This window comes from Ochotona princeps, chromosome 23, assembly GCF_030435755.1.
Source record: "Ochotona princeps isolate mOchPri1 chromosome 23, mOchPri1.hap1, whole genome shotgun sequence".
Lineage (NCBI taxonomy): Eukaryota > Metazoa > Chordata > Mammalia > Lagomorpha > Ochotonidae > Ochotona > Ochotona princeps.
The window spans coordinates 8,323,328-8,349,123 of record NC_080854.1 but is presented as its reverse complement, the minus strand read 5'-3'; the positions used below and the strand labels follow the sequence as shown (position 1 = coordinate 8,349,123).

The window sequence follows — 25,796 nt, the reverse complement described above, 5'->3', positions numbered from 1 at the left end:
ACCTGTTGCAACTCCGTGTTTACTTTGAGGTTTTACAGGTTCACAGGCAGTGCTACTTTTGCATCTCAGGTAAAACTTCACCCTTTGTAGACATATGTGGACTAGATGTGACTTGTGAGGATGGAAGGATTACATGGTGTGTGTGAAGAGAGCAAGCGCTTCAAGGACCTAGGTGTGCGATGTTTGAATATAATTTTACTACCAAACTCATACAAACATATAAGTTCTAAAGTCATAGACAGATGTCACGAAGAAAGTGTAAAGAATCTAATCACAGCATGCAGATTCCGTGTGACTGAACTGGGTCATTAGAGTGGGACCAAACGATAGAATGAGAGCAGATACAACTTTGATCGTTTGCTTCCATGGTGGGTGACAAAATAAGTACACCTTGTAAACCTTGATACCCCGTCCAAATTCTATTACTAATAAAATAAGGGTAAATGAAGCCACTACCAAAAGAAGATTCTGGAAGCACATTAACATCAGCACCCTTGCATGGCAACTTCAGAGCAGCATTTTTTCTTTATGAGAAAATATCAAACGTTTCTATTATTAACAGTCATCAAACATGCAGTTAAAAAAACAAATTATTTTTAAATTCAGGAGAAAGAATTCCTGAATGACAGATCTGTTTTATTCACTGACTCAGCAAGGGAGAAGAGCTGAATGACGTCATCTTTCTGTTGTCCCTCTGGAAGCAGAAGAAAAGCAAGCAAGACAGGGAGAGTGGGCTGGGCTAAGCGAGGAAGTAGAAGAAAATAATTTCCAAATCAATCATTTTCCTGTAATTCAACAGCTTTAGCACACATCTTTACATCCTGTGCATGATTTTCAAGTTATATAGACAAAAATTCTTGTGAGAAAACGGAGTTAAATTAAATGTTGTTTCAAAGAGTAAAACAAAACAGCGAGGTTTAAAGAACTTATTTTGACAGACCTCTGGAGTCAGATGGTCTGCATTTTCATCCAGCCTTTCCTGGCTGGTTGCATAACTCTGGACTTCACCTCCCTGTGTTCAGTTGTGCCCCATCTATGAACTGAGCATAAAACACAACGCACCCCACAGAAAACGGCATACAGGACACGCAAGAAGCCCTGACAATGCTGCTGACCACATCACACCTCAGTTCCCTCGCCCTGCTAATTCCCTCTGGAACAGTTACAAGTCCAGCGGCAAGAAATGACACTGATCAACTCAATCAGAATCTTAGGCACCCAAAATTCACACAAAGAAACAAACAAGAAATCCACTTCCACCTAAACATAGGCAAAGAACCTGAAGAGCCATTTCTCAAGGCAGTGGTGAAGAGATAAGTGACCAATGGCCAACATCACTAATGACCAAGAAATTCACATTAAAACCACAATGAAGCATTGCTTCACACACATCAAGACATTGACCAAGAAGGCTGCACGTGACAAGTGCTGATGAGGGTGTGGTGAAGAAAAGTCTTGTACACTTCGGTAATGTAATGTAACGTAAATTGGTGTGATACAGCAGGCAAAGCCACCATGTGCAAGGCCAGCATCCTATAAGGAGGCTAGCTTGAGTTCTGGCTGTTCCAATTCTGATGCAATCCGTTGCTGCTATTGTGCCTGGAAAAGCAGCAGAGAATGGCCCAAGTGCTTGACCCCTGCCACCTACGTGAGAAACCTGGATGGAGCTCCAGTCACCTGGCTTCATCCTGGCCCAGCTGCAGCCATTGTTATTATCTGGAGAGTGAACCAGCACATGGCAGATCTCTCTCTCCTTCTTCCTATTCTAAATAAAATCTGGAAGGAAGGGAAGGAAGGAAGGAATAAAGAAAAGGAAGAAAGCTGTGGAGTCCCAGAAAAGCTAAAACTACATTGAAGGGTCTATAGCCAAAGGAAACAAAATCATGGTGCTAAAGAGCTATGTGCATTCTCACGTTAACTGAACACCTTTACCAAGAGCCAAACTACAGAAGCAACATGCTCATCGACAGACAAATGGGTGCAGAAAATATGGCATGTCCATTATCCAGCCCTAGAGAAAAAAAGGAAATCTGGTAGTTTGTGGCAACTTAGGATGACCCTGAAGACATTATGCTAAACAGAATAAGCCAGGAACAGAAAGATGAATACTACACGCTCCACTTACATGTAAAATACAGAAGCAGAGGAATAGGCAATTACTAAAGGCTGAGGCATGCCTGGGTGAGAGAGGGATGGTAGATCAAGGCTACAGGACTCCAGTTAGAAGGAATATACTTTTGATGGTTTTTTGCATAGCATGGTAACATTAATAACAGTGCATCATATATTTCAGAATTAATGGTTGTCAACACAAACAATAATAAATATTTGATCTGTTAATAGGCTGGATTCAAGCATTCTACATGATAAATAAATATGAACAACACATCACTTTGGAGCCACAGATACATACAATGATAATTTGCCAATACATAGTAAATTTTGCTTTACAAGGCTGCCAGGTGAGTGCTATGAATGGTCACGGTTAAGATGCAGGGTTTCGGCAGGTGACCAAGTTCCATTCGGGGCTGTTTTCAGGGCTGTGGCAGTCCCCTGTGGCCGCTTCCCAATAATCCTGTATTCCACTTCCCTGCTTCTCTCTCATCCACTCTACTGAACCTTCTTCCATACAACTGATCCATTCTCTTTCTTTGTTGTTGTTTAATGATTTATTTTATTTATTAGGCAAAGTCACAGAGAGAGGGAGAGTCAAATCTTCCAGCCTCTCCAAATGACTGAAATGATAAATGCTGGACTAGATGGAAGCTAGGAGCTAGGAGCTTCTTCTGGGTGTCCCGCAAGGATTGATGCAGGGCTCCACAATCTTGGGCCATGCTCTGCTGCTTTCCTAGGCACACTGGCAAGGAACTGAATGGGAAGGGGAATAGCCAGAACTCAAACCAGTACCCAAAGATGTTGGCGACACAGATGGTGGCTTTACCCGCTACACCACAGTAAAGCTCTATTTAGATTATTCCCTTGATTGCATTAGCTCTCCTTATTGTGTAAATAAAACCCAAGGTCTTTGGCATGATGATCAAAACTCTGGCATGGCTAGCTAGCTCATCTTGCCTTCTCTCAGCACCATTGTCTAAACAGGAAGGTCACTTCCACGTGATGTAGTGGGCTTCTCTCCATGGGAGGCCTCAAAATGAGATGCAGAAGCTGACTTGATCTGGGAAGTTAAACAGGGGACTGCTCAATGACATTTAAAGTCAATTCTGGCTCAGTCAATTACATCAGGCTAAGGGGCAAGTGCTCTTTGCTTTGCCCAGACACAAAAAGCTCATAAGGAAGAGAGTGTTCCATATACCTTCCATTTGGCATCAGAGTTGGTTTAAGTGCCATATGCAGAGCCAAGTTTCAAGTGGAAGCCAGGAAGACAGGCGTCCTGAGCGTCTAAATCCCAGTGATCTCTAATAGCTTAATAATTTTCTCCCAATAATGAGAGAGAGAAAGAGAGAGAGGGAGAGGGAGGGGAAGGGACAGAAAGAATAGTAAGGTAAAATGCTTCATACATAGATTATTAATGAGATGTTCCATCAACTACTTGTAAGAGAATGCGCCTTTAAGTAGTGTGTACTAGCTCAAAGAGTACACACTTTAAAGCCCTAAGCACCAATAAAATGAAAGCGCTGGAAGGGAAAAGAAACATGTAGCTCCAGTACTTCTGAAAGTACTAAAGGTTCGGAGACGTAGCAGTTTTATTCATATTCCATCTCCTAAAAATATAACACGTTTGAACCCCCCTACCACTACCCAAATAGAAGAAAAGCTGCTTTGTAAGCCTGAAACACTTTTTCTTTTCTCCTACTATAGCATTATTTAAAAACCTAGCATTTTTGAAATGATTTTACAAATTTTTATCGGAAAGGCAGATATACAGAGAGGAGGAGAGACAGAGTGGAAGATTTTCTATTGGATGATTCACTCCCCCAGCAGCTGCAATGGCCAGAGCTGCACCAATCTGAAGCCAGGAGCCAGGAGCCTCTTCCGGGTCTCCCACACGGGTGCAGGGTCCCAAGGCCTTGGGGCCATCCTTAACTGCTTTCTCAGGCCACAAGCAGGGAGCTGGATGGGAAGCGGGGCTGCCGGCATTAGAACCAGCATCCATATGCCATTCTGGTGCGTGCAAGGGGACTTTAGCTACTAGGCTACTGTTCCAGGCCCCAAACCTAGCATTTCATATTTAAGAAGCATTTGAAATCCTTTTAGAGCTTAAGTATTAATTAAGCCATTTTTAAATTCTTAACTGTGGAAATATCCACATGAGGCCATTGCATGTGAACATCCCTTCTTCAGCAATCAGAAAACCAATGAATAGCAGTAAGTTCCCCAAGGCCAGGATTGGGGTGAAAGCCAAGAACACACTTGAAATTCTCGGCCCTCAATCAATCATGGGTTCAGACTTTCTCAGGGTAAGCAAAGTACTAGTGCACTAAGATGGGAAGAAATAATTCCTACTGCCTCTTACAGATCAATATTAAAGCTGAAGGGGGTGGGGGCATGTAAAGCCTTCTCCCGTTACTCTTCTAAGGTTTCATATAGACATAACTTGCAACATAAAACATTTCAGTCCTGCTAAAACATGACAGGAAAAAAATGTGGTGTGAAAGAAAAAAATTCTAAGTTGTAGGCCATGTTAAAAATATTGTTAAGACTAAACTGTTCTCCTTTGTAGCAACCAGTATTATCGGTGATAGGAAATCGTACAGTAACAGAGCACTTTACACACATCAGCTGGTAACTATGGTGAGTGGTAAACTCCCCTCTCCTTCCCTAACAAAAGGAGCAGGCTGACACAGGATGCAAAACTTCTTCTAGAACTTCTTAGCTATTTTAAAGCAGTGCCAGATCTTAAACCTAGTTGCCTAGTTCCATATCTCCATGCCTTCACTCTTCTCCCAAGACCTACGTGGCCTTCTCTGTCTTCTCCCAGCTCCTCTGTTCTCATCCTCCCTGCGAAGCTGTGTTTCCTCACGTCCTCTCTTTAACCACCTCCAGGACTGTGTCATTGATACCTCATACTGGGCAATCTAAGTACTCCTAAGAACAAGTCAAGAGTTGCTTCTCAGATAAAAATGGAGTAGAATTCTGAGGCAGGTCATAAAGACATCATATGTATAATTGTATACAATTCCTCTACATCTATTTGGCTCTTGGGTTCCTGCATTTGGCTTCGTGAACAGCAAGGACTGGATTGTAAAGATGTTGTCCCTTCAGGCAGCACTAGTCAAACTCCACTCAAGTCGACTCGGTCCAGGCTTTACTTTTGCTTTGGAAAGCAATGAAAGAATGGACTTTCAATTAAACACTGAATTGTACAAGTAATATCCAAATCTTCAGAGAGGGTTGGCCTCTAAAAAAATTGTATGTTCTCTATAATGTTCCTCTACGGGAAATAAAAAAGTCATTCTCCATCCTCCTCAACCAGAGTGAAGCTTCTGTATTTATGAGATACTAAGGAGTCTCAACAATCTTTGGGGACAAAACCACAGAGACCTTCTTAAGTGAAATAGAATTTAGTAATCTATCGATAAGGATGTTGATTATAAAACAGTATGTCTTCGCTGAAATAAGTGGAAATTGAAATGTAATTTCAATTGTGACAGGTGACACAAAGTGGCATTTTATCATCCTGAATTTGGTAGACATGTGTTTTCTGGTTAACGGGTAAGAACCCATCTAAAGTAGAGATGGTGGGGTCAGTGCTATGGTGTAGTGGGTTAAGGCATTGCAAGCAATACTGGCATCCCATATTTGAGTCCAATGCTTTACTTCCAATCCAGCTCCCTGATAATGAGGCAGTGCAAGACAGCCCACGTACTTGGGCCTCTGCCACCCATGTGGCAGACCACTTGCCTTTATCCTGGCCCATAGCTGACTATTGCGGTCATTTGGGAACGAACCAGCATTTGGAAGATTATTTCTCTCTCTCTTCCTTAATCCCTCCCCTTTTTCTCTCTTTAACTGTTGCTTTGCACTTCTAATAACAAAACTTTTGCTAAAATACAGAGTAGTGATGGTTATAAGGACGTGTAAATCAACAAAGCCCAAAAAACCTCAGTGTGAAATACCAGAATCCTAACCCCAATCAGAAGACAAAGGTTCTAGTCTTCTCTGCCTTCGACCAACCCTGCCCCTGGGACTGTAATACCTCCAGGTCTTAGTTTTCTTCAACCCTAAAATTAGGTAATGGGGGCTGGCACTGTGGTGTACCTGGTAAGGCCTCCATCCTACATAGGTGCCGATTTGAGTTCCTGGTGCTCCACTTCCTGTTCAGCACCCAGCTAATGTGCCTATGAAAGCAGTGGGAAATGTCCCCAACTGCCAGGCCCATGAACTCACATGGTAGGCCCAGGAGAAGTTCCAGATTCCTGGTTCTGACCTGGCCCAGGCCCAGCCGTTGTGGTCACTTAGGGAACAAATTAGTATATGAAAGTCTCTTCTCTCACTCTCTTTTCCTCTCTATTTAGTGAAAGTAACTCCAACTTTCACTAACTAAATGAATCCTTTTTTTAAAAAGTAGGCAATAACTTTCATGGTACTTGAAATTCATCTCAGCTTTGATTCTTTGTGCTTCAAAGACTTTAACCTTCTTTCTCCTTTTCAAGCTTTAAAAGTAATTATAAAAGAAACGAATATTGATTTTTTTTAATATAAACATAGAAAAGCTAGTAAAACTTTCACATAATCTTATTACCCAGAGATAGCTACTACCCCCTTAGGAAGGAAACACACATGGTACAACATGGTGTTTTAAAGTACCCTTCAGTGTCGGTGTTGGGCACCGTGGATGAGTTGCCATTTTCTCTTATAGCATTAAATGCTCTTGTGAATTATCCATGTAAAAGTGGCAGCAGTTTCGGATTCACTCAGGAGCATCCCAAGAAATGCGGTCTGCTCTGATTCAGCACGAACACTGTGGCAATTCCATGAGGGTGACAGGGCCGCCACTGGCAGTAACAGGCACAGTAGCTGCTATCTGAACTGCTCAGGTTGTGTTTTAGATTCCAGAGTCTATATCAGATTTGGAAACACCAGCATATGTTACTGGTTGTACAATCCTAATCCAAAAACAAAAAATCTGCAATCCAAAATGTTCAGAAAACTGAAATTTTTGGATCACCAACAAGATGCACAAAAGGCTTCAGATGTTACATTTTGGATTTCAGCTATTTCCTGACTTGGATTACTCCACCTGTCATTGTGTGATTTCTCTCCAAAGCCAAAAATACCATGTCTCCAAAATCACTTTACCAACTATTAGGCTGGAGCGTGCCATCCTGCACTGACCTTCACTGGCTAGTTAGGCTATATCTACTTTGCTAACACATGACAATGAAGATCTGTGTAACTTTCCTCATCTTCATACATCATGGAGATGAAACTTTGACAGCTTCTCCTCATTAGCCATAAGGGATATTAGCTTGTAAAGTCTTTCAATATATGGAATTATACTAAATACTGAAATTCGACATCAAAGAGGAAGGCTGAACCTCAATGAGGAAACCTGGTACTCACCTGCATCCTTGATCCAGTTATCGTAAAGACGCACAGTCCTTGATGTAAGATCGCTGAAGGCCATTTTCCACAAGATGTACCAGCCCTTTTAACAATTCCTCTATAAAACAAAGGCAGGAGAGAGTTTATGATCTACAAATGCAAATAAGCCAAGCTTTTAGTATACAATATTTAAAATGCTAAAAAATTTAATAGGAGTAACTGGCAAAACAACAAACTTGCACTGAGGAGAAATGCATTAGCTGGCCATATGAAACCCTGATGCAAATGTTTCAGATTTTCCATCCGAAAGACACAGCTCATTTCCCTGAAAAAAAAAAAATACTGGCATTTTGTGTACAAGACCTACAGGAAGGAATGCTCTTCAGAACGTTCCTGAATGTGTCTTCCTTCCACCAAGAGAACACAAATCAGGAAGAGATCACAGCTACCATGTCAACACCAATATGAAGACCTGGGAAAAGTTGAAAAGATATGTCAACTTCCAAAGATGGGACACGATCAGGTTAAATGAGGTCTTGTGTGTGAAGGAATTTGATTTACCTGGAACAGGGCAGAAGAAAAGAGAGAGATCTGTAAGTGCAATCAAAAGCTGCTTAGTTCATCTGGATAGATGGCCAAAGATAATTAGGGGAAAAAAATCTAAGAAAACTAATGAGGAGGAGCTGGCCTTATTACATATTGAGAAAGTCTTCAACAATTAAGACAGTGTGTCACTGACATAGGAGCTAAGGTCGTGCAATACAACAGAACCTCTAAAATAAATTAAATGCATTTAGGAACTGAGCACTATATTTTGGTAACTCTGAGATATATACTCTTCCCACATTTTACCACCTTTGAAATCAGAGGCTACCTTACAAATGGATGATGTCATAAATTACTGCTGTATTTGATTCAAAGGCTTAAGGTGAAAAGATGAATAAGTTCCTTGCGTCTGGCAAGGATGCAGAGAATGGTGAGTGGAATGTACACTAGTAAAGTCATTATGGAAAACTGCATGACAGTTCCTTTATAAACTAGACATAGAGCTGTCATATGATCCAACAATCCCACGTCTAGGTGCATATCCCTAAGACATGAAAGGAATCACTGTATCAAAGACAGACTTGTAATACCATGTTCATAACAACACTATTCATAATAGCCAAGACAAGGAATCAACCAAGTTGTCCAGCATCAGATAAACAGGTAAAGAAAATGCAGCACATACACACAATGGCATATTACTCAGCCGCAAATCAAATCCTGTCATTTGTAGCAAAACAGACGGAACTGAAGGGTCTGTTCAGTGCAATAAGCCACACAAAGCAACGTCAGGTCTCCCTGCTCTCCCTCACATGTGAAAGCTAAAAAAAAATAAAAAAATAAAAAACAATTCATTCAGAACACAGAAATAGTGATACCTGGAGGCTGGGCCAGGGAGCAGAGAAAAGAACATTGGGGTACAAGTCACCAACAGAGCTGGACGGAAGGAAGAAGTTCCCAGAACTACAGCATGGTGGGGGGTGACTGTGGTTTACAATAATCTAGTATATAGTCTAAGAACAAATGGAAGAAAGGAACTGCAAGTCTCCAGTCATAGTGTCAAAGAATGGCAAACGTGGATCACTCCGACTGCATATTTCACATCCCAACTTTGCTATATGTACACACTGTGTTATGCACGGAAATGGTACGATACAGTCGATACACATGCACAATTATTACTGGTTTAAATTTTTATTATTTAATTTTTAAAAAGGATCACAGAAAACAAGTACATTATTTATGTAATACAAAGAAAGATGAAACAAGGAAAGGTTACAGAGATGGATGATGACAAATATTGCACTTAATGTCAGGCTTTATTCTAAAAATGATTAACATGGTAAACTTTACATTATGTATATCTAACCACAACATTTAAAAATACTCTAGTTTTGGTACAAGAGAATCCAGATTTTTTTCTACTTTTTTTCTAAGTCATTTTATTTATTTAAATAAAACAAATATATCCATATAACACAAGGTATAAAATGAATGAATAAGAAATCTGGTAAAGGTAGCATCTAAAGTCAGTAGGCACTGAGTTATCAAAAGTCATTTAATAAATTATGTGTTAAAACTGAGTTGCCCGACAGGGTCCAGGTTGTCTGGCCCAAGTCCTCAGCCTACTTGTGCAGTGGGTGCTGGGTCCATGAACCCCAGGGGTGGGTGGAGGACTGGCAGGGCCCAGGACACCTGGCCTCAGTCCCTGAGCCCACCTGTGAAGTGGGTGCCGGTTCCATCAGTCCCGGGGGGTGGGGAGTCCAGTGGTTCCCAGGTTGTCTGGCCTGGACCATTCAGCCTGCCTGAGATGTGGGTGCTGGATTCGTGAGCCTCAGAGGTGGGGGAGTCTGGGAGGGCCCAGGTCGCCTGGCCTGGGTGCTTGGGTCCACCTGTGAGAACTGGTCCTCCTCAATGCAAAAGATGGCAGTGGACCGCAGGCCCTGATGCACATGGAGGATATAGCAGCCCATTGGGGTCTGCAGAGGACATCTGTTACCATAGCAGAGAAAGGAAAACAGAACAAATTGGGCAACTACCCCAGCCAAACAATGACAGCAAATATCTGGGCGAATGGAAACTCTAAGGCCGACTATGTCAGCCAATGTACATTGAAAGGGTTTCCTCAACCACAGACTGGTGAGATCAACAGCATTTCAGAACCATAGCAACCATCCAGGCAGAACCCTCAGGGAATGTACCACATTGGGACCCTGACATGATATCAGGTGCTCATTCCCCATCCCTGGGTACTGGAGTGGTTGGGAGGCTGGGTATGGCTTCTCCTATTATTGTCCCCATCCTGCCAGAAACAGGAAGAATAGAAAACTTGCAAACAGTGACCACATCCACTTTTCCCTAATTCTGGATTCTTCCCACCCTGATCAACTATGGAAAATCATCTAAACAAACAAACAAACAAAAAAAATGAATTGCTGGGCCCAGTGCAATAGTTCAATTGGCTAACCTCTCCCTGAGAGTGCTGAGATCCCATACAGGTATCACTTTATGTCCTAGCTGCTCCACTTCCCAACCAGCTCCCTGCTTGTGGCCATCAAACTCTTGAAAGAAAAAGTTGGAAATATTCTGCAAGATACAGATGTAAGCACTAACTTCTAAAAAAACCACCAAATGCAAAGGAAGTCAAGACCAAAATAAACAAGAAGGACTATATTAAGCTAAGAAACTTCTGCACTGCAAATGAAATGATCAACAAAATGAGAAAGCAACCCACAGAATGGGAGAAGATCTTTGCACAGGAGAGAAGGGGCTAATCTCCAAAATATACAAAGAACTCCAGAACAACCAAGACATCAAAACAAACCAACCAGTGAAGAAATGGGAAAGGGAAATGGGCAGATACTTTTCAATGGAACAAATCCAAATGGCTAACAAGCTCATGAAAAAATGCTCAAGCTTTCTGGCAACAAGGGAAATTCAAATAAAAACACTGAGGTTCCACTTAACGCCAGTAAGAATGGCCCACATACAGAAAACTACCAACAACACCTGCTGGTGAGGTTGCAGTGGGGAAAAGGAACCCTACTCCACTGCTGATGGGACTGCGGGTTGGTGTGACCAATATGGAAGTCAGTATGGAGAATACTTAGGCAAAATAAATAAATAAATAAATCTTTAAAACAACAACAGTAACAGCAAAATTGAATTGTCAATTCAAAAAAAAACAAAAAAACCTCAACCCAAATAGTATCATATTATCTTACAGACCAGAACAAAATCTAAACAGCTCAAAGATTGAATAAGAGAAACAGAAGAATGGGAGGACCGGATGACAACCTGGGAGAAGACTTTGATAACCTTGGAATGGGAAAGGTCTTTCCAACCGTGACATGAAATGCAGAAGACACATTGAATGCAGTAACACACTGAACCACATGAGGTCAAGAGATGCAGGTGTTGCCCAAACCGACAGCCGTGACAGTGCAGTGCGTAAAAAGGGAGAAGTGGGCAAGGCTGACCCGTGAGCAAGGGACGGGGGAGTCCAGTTGGGGAACCACAGGCTGCGGGGTGGTGAGTGCCCCCCATATGCTCACATGCCCACAGGAAGGTGCTGTAGGGGGCTTTTGTGTGGGATGCAGACTGGCGGGAGTCTGCGCTCCTGCTGTCTCAGGAAGGAAGGACCTCCGAGATTAAAAACAAAAAAAAAGAATTTCTTCATAGGAATTCAAAGATTGCCAGGGAAACTTCCACCTACGTACCAATCCACGCATTTCCTGGTCTTTCCCAGCCACACCCTGCAGTCGGAAGCCAAAAGAAAGAATCAAAGACTTGCTAGCCCTGGACAGAAACAACTGGCTACTTCAGCTCATTTCCAGACATTCAGCAATGTGGGGTGGAGTGAAGACAAGCAGAAACAGAAGACGAACACAGGTTAGATTTGACAGAAGTTAGCTTGTACCATCCCCCAAAACAAAGGTTTCAAATAAATTTTAACCAATCAAGAAATCAAAGCCATGTGCTTCAATGAGACAAGACAGATCTTAAGTCAAAATTGTCACAAGAGACAATGGCATTATTTAAAGCTACGTCAAGAAACTCTGGAAAATGGAATTGAAACACACGTTGACTTTGGTGCAAGAACATTTTGAAATTCATGCATAGCTTTTTTTTCATAGACACATTTCATGAACTTTTTGCAGATCTTTTATATAATGATGAAGGAGTCAATTCGGTAAGAGGATAAAACAATTGTAAATGTATATACAACCAATACTGAAGGGTTTTAATATATGAGGCAAGTATTATCAGAGCTGAAGGAAAAAACAGACTACAATGCAATCATAGTGGAAGACTTCAGTACCCTACTTTAGACAATGTACAAATGATCTAGACAGAAAATCAATAAGGAAACATTGGACTTTACCCATGCTTTAGATGACATGGCCCTAACTATACACAAACATTCTGTCCAAAAGCAGAATACACAGCTTGTCAAGTGCACTTTGCAGGAAAGATCATATATTAGATCGCAAAATCATGGTTACCAAACTCAAGAAAACTGAAACCAACTACATGGTGTGTAACTAGAAAGCAATTATAGAAGGAAAACCAGGAAATTCACAAACATGTGGGAAGTGAACAGAATGCTGGTGAACAACAATGCTCTGAAGAAGGAATCCAAAGGATAATTTAGAAATATCTTGGGCCAGATGAAAACAGACACACAACTTATCAAAATTGGTGGGATATCGCAAAAGCAGTGCTAAGAGAGAGTTTTGTAATGATAGACACCTCTCTTCGCAAAAGAATGATCTCAAACAAGGAGACTACTATTACTCCTCAGGGAACAAGAAAAGAAAAAAACCACGTTCATACCCAGCAGAAGGAAGGAGATTTAAAAGGTCAAAGAAGAAAAAAATGAAGATTAGAAAAATATGAGAAGAAATTAACGAAAATAATTTTTTGAAAGATAAGCAAAGCTAAAAAAAGAAGACAAGTCAGAAATGAAGAAACAGGAAACATTACAGCTGATACTACAGAAATACAATAGGCCGTAGGAACTACTAGGAACAGTTACACACCAACATATCCTCGAAGCAACGTGGCGCATTCCTGAAAACATACAATCCACCGAGACTGAACCTACTAATCATAAAGAAACAGCTAATCTGCAGAGACTAACAGGTGAATAGCAAAGCACTGAAAGCAGGGACACGAGTAGTGATGCAGTGGATTGGGGAGTCCGTAGCCCCGATCATAAAGCCTGGTTAGTGTCCTAACTACTGACCTTCTAACCCAGCAGGGGACAGTAGATGGTGAGCCTCATGCTTTGCTTCCTGCCGAGCATGTTGGAGCCTGGATAGGATTCCTTCCTGTCCCAGCCCCAGCTGTTGTGGATATCTGGGGAGTGAATCAGGGAATAGAAGTTCTCTGTCCTTCTGCCTTTCTAATAAATACATAAACAAATATCTTTGATGAAATCTGTCATCACACACCTCTCATGGCAGATGCTTGGCCTCATCCCATAACAGAGTGCTGGAGTTCAAGTCCTGCTTCTGACTCCAGTTTCCTCTCAGCACAGACTCTGGGATGCAACAGATGATGGCTCAACCAGCTGCGTCCCTGCTACCCACATGGGAGACCTGCATTGAGCTCTCGGCTCTCAGTACCAGTCCAGTTCAGTCTTAGCCATTGTGAGCACTTGGGGAGTGAACTATTACACGGTACCTCTCTCTCTCTGCCTCCTAAATTAAAAAAAAAAGTTTTTAAATCTCTCCTTCCACTCCAGCTCTTCATGGCCTCACTGTTGAACTCCACTAAGCATTTAAAGAAATAGCACCAACCCTCTTACACGCTTCAAAAAACTCAAGAGGAGGAAATACTCCAAAGCTCATGCAGATGGGAGTTGGATGTAGGTATTAAGTCAGCCACTGCCTAGGATGCTTGTGTCCCACAGGGGCATCCAGGCTACTCTGCTTCTGCTCCAGCTTCCTGCTAATGTGCGCCCTGGGAAAAGCAGGTGCTTGGAGAGTGCCGTTCCAGGCGCCCAGCTTTGGCCTGGTCCAGCCACAACTCTTGTAGGTATTTGGAGAGTGAGTCATTGGATAGAAGTTCTCTCTCTCTCTCTCCCTCCCTCCTCTTCCCTTCCTATTTCCCTCCCCGCTCTTCTCCCCTTTTCTCACTTCTTTTCTGTCTTTCAATAATCAGAATCTTATTTTATGAAGCCACTACTATCTTAAATCAAGGAATGCTTCCAAGAGCCTAGAAAATAAAACTACAGGCCATTGTACCTGATTGAACTCAGATATTAACATCCCCAACAAAATACTAGCAAACCAAACACTTCAAAGCATCATTCAACATAATGAAGAGGGAATTTATCTCTGAGACGCAAGTATAATTCAACACATATATATGTGCTATGACACACAAACAGAAGGAAACAAAAACCATATAGTCATTTCAATGTATGCCTTTGAAAAGCTCAAATTCCTAGCATGATATTTTTAAAAAACTCATTAAGATATGTTCAAAAGAACCTTACTTTAACAAAATGAAGGCCATATCTTGAAAAGCTAACAGCTAAGATCCTCCAGGGTGACAAAAACAAAATAAGGATGCCTACGGTCCCTGCGTCTATTCGGTACTACACTAGACATCCTAACGACAGCAAGGAAAAACAAATAAAAAGCACCCAGCAGAAAGGAAGAAGCTATCACCATTTAAAAACAGCATGATCTCATACCTAAAAATCCCCCCAAAATTCCAGCAGGAAACTGTTAGAACTAATAAATAAATTAAAGCTGCAAGATACAAAAATCAATAATCCTAAATCAGCTTGTCCCTACCCACTGTTTAAAAAAAATCTGTCTACACACGAATAATAAATGATCCAAAACATAAATTAAGAAAATTCACTTACAATAAATACTTAAAGAATATGCTGAACTAAGAAATTTAAGATCTATACACTGAAGTCTAAAAATTACTGATGAAAGCAATCTAATACAAATAATCAGAAAGATGCCCTTTGTTCATGGGTTGGAACAACAGTGTTAAAATGTTCAAATTATTCAAATCAACCAACAGATAAAACATAATGTCTGTTAAAATTCCAATGAAATTTTTCACGAAAACAGAAAACAATCACAAATTTGTATGGAATTACAAAAGACCTGGTGTACTCAAAGCAGACTTGAGCCAAAAGAACAAAGCTGGAGACATCACGGGACCATCGAAACTACATGGTGCTGGAATAAAACAAACATCCGTGCAACAGGACAAGGAGCCCTAAATAAACCCATGCTTTTGTTATTAACTGATTTTAAATGAAATTACAAAGAACACACAATGGGGAAATGAGAGTTTTTCAATAAATACTTGCTGGAATAAATTCATATCCGACATACAGTTAAATAAAATGAGACTATTGTACACAAAAATAAACTTGAGGGGTCAGCACTCAGGTTAAGTTGGTTAAGTTGCCACCTGCAATGCTACTATCCCAGTAGAGGGCTGGTTTGAGTTGCAGCTGTTCGGCCTTCGCTCCAGCTCCCTGCTGCTGACCCTGGGGAGGCAGAACCTAACGGCCCAAGTACTTCTCCCAGACTGCAGTGCAGCCTCGCTCTGGCGAATGCAGACATTTGGGGAGTGAACCAGTGGATGGAAGCTCTCCCACTTTTTAACTCTGACTTTCAAATAAAGAAATGTCTTTTAAAAATAAATTTAAAAGTAGAAAATTTGAAACATGTTATCTGAAACTATAAAACACAGAAAGCTCTGTAACATTTGTCTGGCAGGAGTTTTAGGATCACAGGCAACAAAACAAGAATGGATTCCATGCAGTCAAAAACTTCTGTATAGCTAAGAAAACGGTCGAAATGAAGATATAATCACAGAATGCAAGGAATAGTCTTTAAAACTGCTAAGGGGTTAATATCCAAAGTATAGGTGGAAGTCAAATAAAGGGGGATCTTTACACACTGTTGGTAGCCATGTAAATTAGGGCAGTCACTATGGAAAACAGTACGGAGGTTCCTCAAAAAATCATAATAGAGCTCCCATATGCTCCAGTGCTTCCACTTCTGGGTAATATCCAAATGAAATGTCATCAGTATGTTAAAGAGCCAATCACACATCCATGGTCTCTGCAACACTGCATAAAACAGCCAAGATAGCCAATCAACCTCAGGGTCTACCGAAAAATGAATGAATAAAAGAGATACAGCATATACACACAGCAGAATTCTATTCACCATCAAAAGATGAGAAAGTTTTTACAACAACATGGTTGACCTAAGAAGAAAAGTGAAATAAAACAAGACAGTAAATAATCACATGACCTCACTTAGACTTGGAGAGAGTAGAATTGTGTTTGCCAGAGACTGGGAGTAGGGAGATGAGCAAATATTGGTTGTCGGAAAAAACGTTCAGTTGGACAGGACGGATAAGTTCAAGAGATCTATTGCTCAGCATGGTGACTACAACCAATAAATGTATACTGCCTTATGAAAAAAGTGTTCTCATGGCATGTAAAAAAAAGATAAGGATGTGGAGGCAAGGCATAAGCTTGATATACTCATTCTCTCTCTATATATATAATGACATATATGATGTATACCAAACCATCACACTGAAATAAAGCAAATACATACAATTTTTACTTCTCAATTACACCTCAAAAAAACTGAAAAAAAAACTGTGCTCTCAACAAATGATTTTTGTCAAGTGATATTTCAAACTATAAACTAAAGGTATGGGATCAGACAAATACAATTTTTCTGTCTTCTAAATCCCAATTGTCAAGTGACTCCTAGGCATGACTGAAAATCAGAATCACCCACACAAAGATCTGGACTCGGTAAGAATTTAAGGAAATTCAGATGATGGGTCGAGTTCAAGAACCTCATTCCAATCAAGTATCTTTTATCAAAAATGCTTGGGACCAGGAATGTTTTTTTATTTCTGAGTTTTCATATTTTGCAACATCTGTACAGATTTTTGTCAGTCTAAACATTCCAAAGTCTGAACATCAGAAGTCTAGAATGCTCCCAACTCAGAAGCTTTGCATTACAGATTTTTCGTTTTCAGACAGGGATGTTCAACTACACTGCATAACCATTCTCGGGACCACACCCACAACGTGAGGAATAACCATCAAATGCCTGACTAAGGATTTGGCTCATGAAAGCCACATGGAAATGGCTCGGCATCTGGGACAGGAAGGGCAGGAACAGGAGAGAGAAACAATGCTGGGAAAGAGGTGCCTGATGAGTCAAAAGGAACCAGCAAGAGATGCGAAACATGGGAGCGGACTTTTGAGTCAGCACACGCACGTGTGATACAAGGAAATGTACTTCTTCTTTCTCAAGTGAAATAAGCCTGCAATTGTCAGGTATCTGTGAGCGAATTCATGTTACATCTTAGCTCTAGGTAAATCCCAGAAAATTAGAACACAAGCCTAGTGCTGTTAACAAACCAAATTGATCAAATGCCTAACTTCAAAGAGGACATGTACAGTATCAAAGAAAATACTTTTTTGGCTGTAAGTAACAGAACACTCTATTCAGATTGGCTTAACCAGAGGCAGGTGTTCAGTACAGTAGTTGAGATGCTACTTGAGATCTCTTCATCTCATACTAGAGTACCCGGTTCAAGTTCTGCCTCTGTTCCCAATTCAACTTTATGGCAACAGATGATGGGCCCTTCCCCCCATGTGGAAGACCTGGGTGAGTTCTGCAGTCCTGACTAGCTGTCGTAGCAGATATTTGTGGAGTGAACCATGAGACCAAAGATGTCTCCCTACATCTCAAATAAAAAGATTAAAACTGGTTTGACCAGTAAAGGGCATTGGGTAGAAGGGTCCTTCTGAATTGATAAAGTTCTGTTTTGTCTGGTTGTATGCAAAAAGACAGCAACTTCCTATCCATATCCTCAATCACATTTATTCAGAGTAGTGAAAAAAATTTTCTTGGGGTGTATTTTTAGCAGCTTCAAAATCTTTCCTGTAGCTCTCCAGAAAAAAATTCTTAAACATCCCTTCCAAGCATGCTGTCACATGCCAATACCTAACCAAGCACTGAGAAAGAACTGGGGCTGCAGGCATTCTTTTGTTAATTAGTGTCTCACACACACACACACACACACACACACACGTCACATCGTCACATGGGGAAGTGCAAGGCTTCAGGAAGGAAGGGGGCTCCTCAAACAGGGAAGAAGAGTGACTAGCCCAAAAGGAAGAAGTACTTTCGATTAAATGATGTTGGCTGTAATCATGACCACAAAGGGATTACCCTGTGAGGCCATTTGAAGCACCCACTGCAGCTCTCACACCCCAAATGTATCCAAACACACTTTACCCTGGCCACGGCTACACACTCAGGACAGACTAATCTTGATTTTTGTTTAAGCAAAGCATAATTAATAGGTTAATAAGTTAAGCATGGCTAGTAAGCTAAATCTACTTGGCAGACTCTCTTCAAGCTTTCTAGCAATTTTACATAAAATGAATACTTCCTAACCTCCAATGAAAGTGACGGAAGAGTACAAGTGAGCATGTTCTGCATGAACAGACTCAGATCTGTCTTTGAATAAGATTTTAAAGTTGTAATTTTCATTCTCTGCTGCTCTCCCAGGCAGCTAGCTGGATGAAGGCAGCTGGGGCACACAGTGATGCTCAAGAACGAACCAGTGAATGGAAGATCTTTCTCTCTGTCTCTCCTTCTCTCTGTCAGATCTGCCTGTCCAAGAAAGGTAAATGAATTTTTTTTTAAAAAGGAGAGAGAGAGAGCTGTAATTTCTATGTCAGGCACATCCTTACTACTCCATTATTTCATCTCAGATTTTATGTCATCACTTTCCCTTTATAGAAGGGTTTACTAAGAATTATCTACCACTGTAAAAGACAACACATGTACATGACATACCAGGTTAATTCAAACTTTGTTTGGTTCAAGCTCAGTGGCATCATCATGACTCCCAAGTTTGAGAAAGGGTAAACTTGCTTAGATGTTCACTTAACCTCAGTATGCCCGCTTGACAATTTGATAGAAACAGAAGTTCCAAAAATCAATGATATAAACAGATCCCATTAACAAACACAATCCATGCACGCATGTTAGCATGGTACTCAACACTGTGTTACTTACTGTGCTAATTTTTATTCTTTTTTTTTAAAGATTTATTCATTTTATTACAGCCAGATATACACAGAGGAAGAGAGACACAGAGGAAGATCTTCCGTCCGATGATTCACTCCCCAAGTGAGCCGCAACGGGCCGATGCGCGCCAATCCGAAGCCGGGAACCTGGAACCTCTTCCGGGTCTCCCACGCGGGTGCAGGGTCCCAATCCATTGGGCTGTCCTCAACTGCTTTCCCAGGCCACAAGCAGGGAGCTGGATGGGAAGTGGAGCTGCCAGGATTAGAACCGGCGCCCATACGGGATCCCGGGGCTTTCAAGGCGAGGACTTTAGCCGCTAGGCCATGCCGCCGGGCCTGCTAATTTTCATTCTTATGATCACAAAGGTCTTCCCCATCTAAGAAGAGTCATCGTTGTCCAACCCAAATCTCAGACAAACCTAAGTTAGAAAAGACTCAAGAATCCTCAGATGAAAACAAAAGACCTGCTTCCACTGTCGGCCAGTGCACACTCAAGGCTAGTCAGAGGACAGGATGATGAAATCAGTGCACTGCCCTCTAGCAGCGACCACATCTAGGAAGATTCTAGGCCTCTGGATGAGTACATCTGAGAGGGGAAGAAAGCACCTTAAAGATAATAGTGACCACGAGGACTAATTGGACTCACTTCTCAAAGGAAGTTGAGAAGTACCTCATGGGCAATTTCAATTTAGATTCAATAATCTAAGGCCTGATTCAGTACCTTAAACCCAGAAAATTAAAGTCAAGGTGAAGGCCTTAGCCTTCTTCCATGTTTTTCAACGAAGTAAAATGTTGCTCTTGCACATTTTACCTTCAAAATAATTTGAGCAATTATTGTGTAAGGAGGTTCTAAGTAGCATACAGTATTATTTTAAAAATATGATTCTTGAATTCAAATAACCGTCAATCTGGCAGGAAAATGACACCTACTCAGATGTCTACAATGCAAAGCAGAACACGCCATTGTGTAAACAGCTCACCTAGACCATGAAAGCTTTTAGATATGAATGTTCACATCTGGCACACAGTGCCTAAAGGGAAATTGAAGGGTATGTGAGCTGATCCTTCAGAATAAGATTTCAATAGGCAAAAATGGACATGCCTAGGAGAGAGGGGAGACAAGGATTGCAAGTGGAAAGACCTCTAAAGGAAAGTCATTAATTCAATTAGTATTCTTAAATGCCCATTATAGGCTAAGCACCATTTTTAGCTGCCAGTGATATATTAAAAAAAAAAAAGGACAAAAATCTTGCCTTTGTGAAAGTATAAAAAAGCTTCAGTTATATTTGCATAATTTTTATTAGTCCATGTTGGTGATTTAAAGGACTAAGGATGAGAAACAGTTAAAAGACCAAGACAGGAAAGGTAGATTCCAGGAGTGGTACTGCATTAGAGAAACATCAAGATCCAGCCAGGCTCCAGAATCCTTTGAGTCATATTTCTGTTGACAGTGAGGAGTCATTACCGGGTTCTAGGCTGAAGAATGTCTTCATCAAAGTGGTACTTTGGAAAGATTAACTGGGCGGTGAGGTCCAGGGCTGGGTGACTGAAGGTGTGGTATGCAAAGCAGGGAGAATAATTACCATGTTGCATCCTATTGAGAAAGACCTAGTGCAAGCAGCACTTCCTCCAAGATGCCATCCCTGATTTGGGCAGCTAGGGTTAGGTCGCACTCAGGTGTCCTTGCAATCTCTCATCTCAGACAGCAGGCACTGCACAGTATTACAAATGCCTGTCATTAGTTCTTATCTTTCCTGAGCCTCATTATCTTTGTATTCCTGGTGCCTAGACAAATGACTGCCGCGTCGAAGAAAATGTTTGTGGCATGAGTGAGTGGATTAGTCATCCAAGATGCACTTGCACCTACCCAAAATTTGTATGTTGAAGTCAACCCCTTAGAGCCTCAAAACGTGACCTTATTTGGTGATAGGGCATTTTCAGGGGACAAAAAAATTAAAATGAATTGGAGTGGATTCTAATTAAATATGGTTTGTATCACTGTAAGGGGAGGAAATTGGGGCATATATTGGGAACATGATGCGGGCTTTCTACAGGACAAAGAGAGGGCTCTGGAACTGGAATTTTCCAGTTCCAGAAGGACCCAACACACTTTGATTTCAGATATCTGGTCTCCGGAGCTGTGAGACAATACATTTCTGTTGTTAAATCACTCTGTTTGTGAAGAGTATGGCAGCCCTAGAAAACTAAAACACTAAGTAAAAATGTCCACCCATTTTTTTTTTCAAGAAAAACCCAGAACTAGCCAGGGTTAGATGTGAAGACAGGTGATCACCAGCAGAGCAGCAAAGCAGTGTTTCTGTAAACAATCGTGGAGGACACACGATACAGGGCAGCTCCTCAGGGAATATGAGAGAGAGAGGGGAGCCAGGCACAGGCATAAAGAAGCAGCAGTCAGAAAGCTGTAGGAGGACGCTGGCTGGCCAGCAGCCCCAAACACCTCAACAAGATAAACAGACGCTAGGCCTCACACGCACTAATGTCACAAAAGCAGTCAAGTAAGGCAGGGCTGCAGAGAGGCTGTGAAACCACAGCTGGGGCCCAGGAAAGGCACTGGTGCAACATGGCGTCCACAACACGACAAGGTTCCTAACCAAAGGTAGGTCTTACCAATACTGGACTGGTGGCACAAACTAGCCCTGGAATTCTCACAAGTGCTCCTTGGATTTAAAGGGGAGTACACAGAGTCAAAATCCTAAGGGCTTGATTCTTCAGCTGAGGAATGGAATAATAAAAAGTACTCAAAGGCCTCATGGGCCACAGATAAATAAAGATGCTTTTGGGGCCCAAGTTAAAAGCTAGGACTCAGCAAGTTGAACTACCACCTGCAACACAGGCCTCCCACAGGGGCGCTAGTTGATGTTCCAACGGGTCCACTTCTGATCTACCTCTGTGCTAATGGTCTGGGAAAGCAATGAAAAGTGGCTCAAATGCTTGGATCCCTGCCACCCTCCTGGCCGACCCAGATGAAGCTCTGGTAGTGCCATTTGGGGAGTGAACCAATTGTTCGAAGAGTCTCTCCTTCAGTAACTCTGACTTTAAAGCAAATAATTTTTAAAAAGACGCCTCAGAGGGGGTAGCAGGCATGTTGTCACAGCACATTAATCCTCTGCCTATGTCACAGACATCCCATATATTTGCTGGTTCTTGTCCCGGCTGCTCCACTTCTGATTCAGCTCCCTGATAATGGCCTCGGAAAGCAACAAGAGGATGGGCCAAATCCTTGGGCCCCTGCATACATGTGAAACAACTACAAGTTTCTGCTTCCCAGGTTCAAAGCAGCTCAGCTCTGGTTGTAGCAGCCATTTGGGGAGTGGATCAACAATTAAAGATCTCTGACTCTTTCTCTGCAATTCTGACTTTGAAGTAAAATAAATATATCTTTATTCTAAAGATTTATTTTATTTTTTATTGGAAAGTCAGATATACAGAGAGGAGGAGAGACAGAGAAGAAGATCCTCCATCCAATGATTGACTCCCCAGGTGGCTGCAATGGCTGGAGCTGAGCCAATCCAAAGGCAGGAGCCAGGAGCCTCTTCGGGGTCTCCCACGCAGGTGCAGGGGCCCAAGGCTTTGGGCCTTCCTCCACTGCTTTCCCAGGCCACTAGCAGGGAGCTGGGTTGGAAGTGGGGCTGCTAGGATACAAACCAGTGAGGATATTGGATCCTGGTACATGCAAGGTGAGGACTTTAGTCTCTAGGCTACTGCACTGCATGCTAAAATAGAGAAGCCTTTAAAAAATAGAGAGAGACATGCCTCAAAGGCATCCTTTGGGAATGAAACACACTCTTTTGTGTGCAATGAATCTTGACAAGGGTAGTTAAGAACTCATGAGAAGTGAAAATACAACTCAGGTTTGATGTGCCTTAGCTTAACTCTTTGTTCCCTTACTCTCTTGATTCCTAGGTTATAGAAACAAACAAATGTACATCATCTGAAATTCCCAGTTTTCAAACGACAGCTCAGTGATGACAAATGACCTGAGCCAAAGTCACCACGTTGTATCAGACCAAGTAGGTGGTCTGATCCGAAGAGTACAAACATTTCTAAGGTGACCAAAATGACTGGAGAAACTCAGACAACTAAAAAGCAAAGTGAACATATATGGACTTTCAGCAGACAAAGAACCCAACCAACGGATGTCGGGTGGGGGGTGGCTGATGGAGAAGAATAAAGGAACAAAAAGGAAATAGTTCATAAGTGACACAGGATAAACACAGAGATTCTTAAAATGACAAAAGGATGACTTGGAGCAAGAAACACACTGCAAACACATTGGGAACTCAAGCATCACTACTGTTTCCACAATAATTTAGAAACATAGTACTCAAAGCTAATAGGTGACTTCAAGACACAGAATAAAGGTTGTTACAGGCAAATGAAAAAGACATAAAGGCTAAAGGAACAGACCAAAGTAACTGGGGAGGGCAAGAGTCCATTGGAAAGGAATTACTGGAATTTCTAAAGTATGGACTTCAGCAAAAGAAAAGGCAATATTCCAATACAATTTTTTTAAAGACTTATTTATTTTTTATTGGAAAGTCAAGATTTACAGATAGAACAGAGAGGAAGATCTTTCAACTGCTGGTTCACTCCCAAGTAGCCACAATGGCAGGAGCTGAGCCACTCCAAAGCCAGGAGCCAGGAGCTTCTTCCAGATCTTCCATATGTGTGCAGGGTCCCAAGGCTTTCCCGTCCTCAACTCCTTTCCCAGGCCACAAGCAGGGAGCTAGAAGTGGAGCAGCTGGGAAAAGAACAGGCACACATATGGGACACCGGGCATGCAAGGCAAGGATTTTAGCCACTAGGCCACCATGCCAGGTCCCCAAATTTTAAAAAATCCTGACTTCATAGACAGACTGAGATAACTAAACTACAAAAAAAGTATATGCATGAGAAAACAATACCTAGAAAATCATGACTTTTCATTTAAGGAGATGTACAGTAGCTGCGAAATTGAGACTAACATTCAGATGTGAGGATATAGTGTGGTATGCATTTCTGCTTCCAGACAAAGATGGACTTACAATGAAACTGTTTACTATATCTTGACAATAGGATTCTGAACTATCTGCCAGTGTCTATACCCGCAATGATGGACATATGACTGAGTATGAAGAACTATATGTTAGTAATGATATAGAGGAACTGGGGGGGAGGGAACTGGGGAGGGGATAAGGGAATATGAAACTGTATTATAAAATAATAACAACAATAATAAAATGTATATAAAAAAAAGAAAATCATGGTTAAATTAATTAACAGAAAGAATGAGGAAAAATTCTATGTACCTGTGTAGGGAAATAGGGCACAAAGAACACCTAAATAACTAGAACTTTTATTACATTCATAGACTGGAAGACTTGGTATCCTTAACTTCTTTAAATTGATCAACATGAGAATCAAGACGGCAGAATAGGGTAAGGACACGTTTAAATGGACGGAGAAATATTACCCATTGCGAAGCAGAGAGGGCACATTCTAGCAAATAGGAGAGGACAGAAAAACAGCAGAGGGGTACCTGGAGACTGACAGACACAGGAAAATACTGAAAACAACGGTGTGGTATTGCAGTGACTGATACCCCAGCAGCATTCAGCCAACGGTGATCTGAACTCCACCAGCAGTCAGAACCCCACCAGCAACCAGGTGGGAAGGGACATTTACCAGGAGCTCTGGAGGTGAACCCAGACAAAGAACTGCTCATCATGCCGGCTACTTGATTTGACCAGGAGCAGAGACAGAGCACATCTCAGACGGACAGTGCGGGAACACGTGGATTTTATAGCCCAATCTGCCTGCTAGAGCCAATTCGGTGCCATTTGTTTAAGGAGGCAAGGGCTATGGGGCAGGGTTGCGCATGCACTAAACTGGGTGTGAACTCTTTTCTGACTCAGTGAACTGCAACAATTAGGCATCCTACAGGTTCCGTTCAAGACAGGTCCAAGTAGCCCTCAGACCTGACGGCAAGCAGATCAAAAACTCTACTAGTGGCAATCAGGCACAATTATGTATACTGTGGCAAAGGTTTTAAGACTGCAGAAGACAACAGTGAGCTGCGCATGTGCTGAGTTCAGCAAGACGTTACTGCACTCAACTTGCTGAGCTCAGTGCATTGCACTGGTCCCACAAGAAAATAATACCAACTGTGGCATCGTACGGGTCAAAACAGGTCCACATGGCCCTCAGACCAAACAAGAAACAGGTTCTGTCAAAATCAGCCCAACCACAACATAGCTATATAGGACACCTGGTGTCTCCCTAATCCTGGGACCTATTCCAACTGGAGGTAGGAGAAAGGTTGTTCAGACAACGGTGCAGCCTTAGCATGATATCACAGGAGGTGGAGACTGGTGAACTAGGAGCTGGGGCTACAGAGACCATGGTGAAAATCTAACATAAGAACCCAGACCTGGAACTTGCTGGAAGGAGTGGGACTACTGACTGCAAACAAAGAGCTATGTGTCAACTGCAACAAGTAAATTAAACTGTAGACTTGTGGATGACAGACCTTAGAAACCTGCCCCAAGGAGAAGAATCTGATAACCAGAAGTGCAATGACCGAGAGTAAAGGAAGAGACAGAGGTACAATGAATATTATTGA

The 25,796-nt window shown here is 41.8% G+C and overlaps 1 protein-coding gene across 1 annotated transcript in view; it reads right to left on the bottom strand.

The window, feature by feature from the left end:
- Window positions 1-25,796, bottom strand: part of ELOVL7 (ELOVL fatty acid elongase 7) — a 75,837-nt gene that overhangs the window by 21,526 nt on the left and 28,515 nt on the right. The window contains exon 2 of the mRNA XM_004583727.2: window positions 7,525-7,624. Coding sequence (XP_004583784.2) covers window positions 7,525-7,588 — 64 coding nt within the window. The 5' untranslated portion in view covers window positions 7,589-7,624. The remainder of the gene's footprint in view (window positions 1-7,524; window positions 7,625-25,796) is intronic.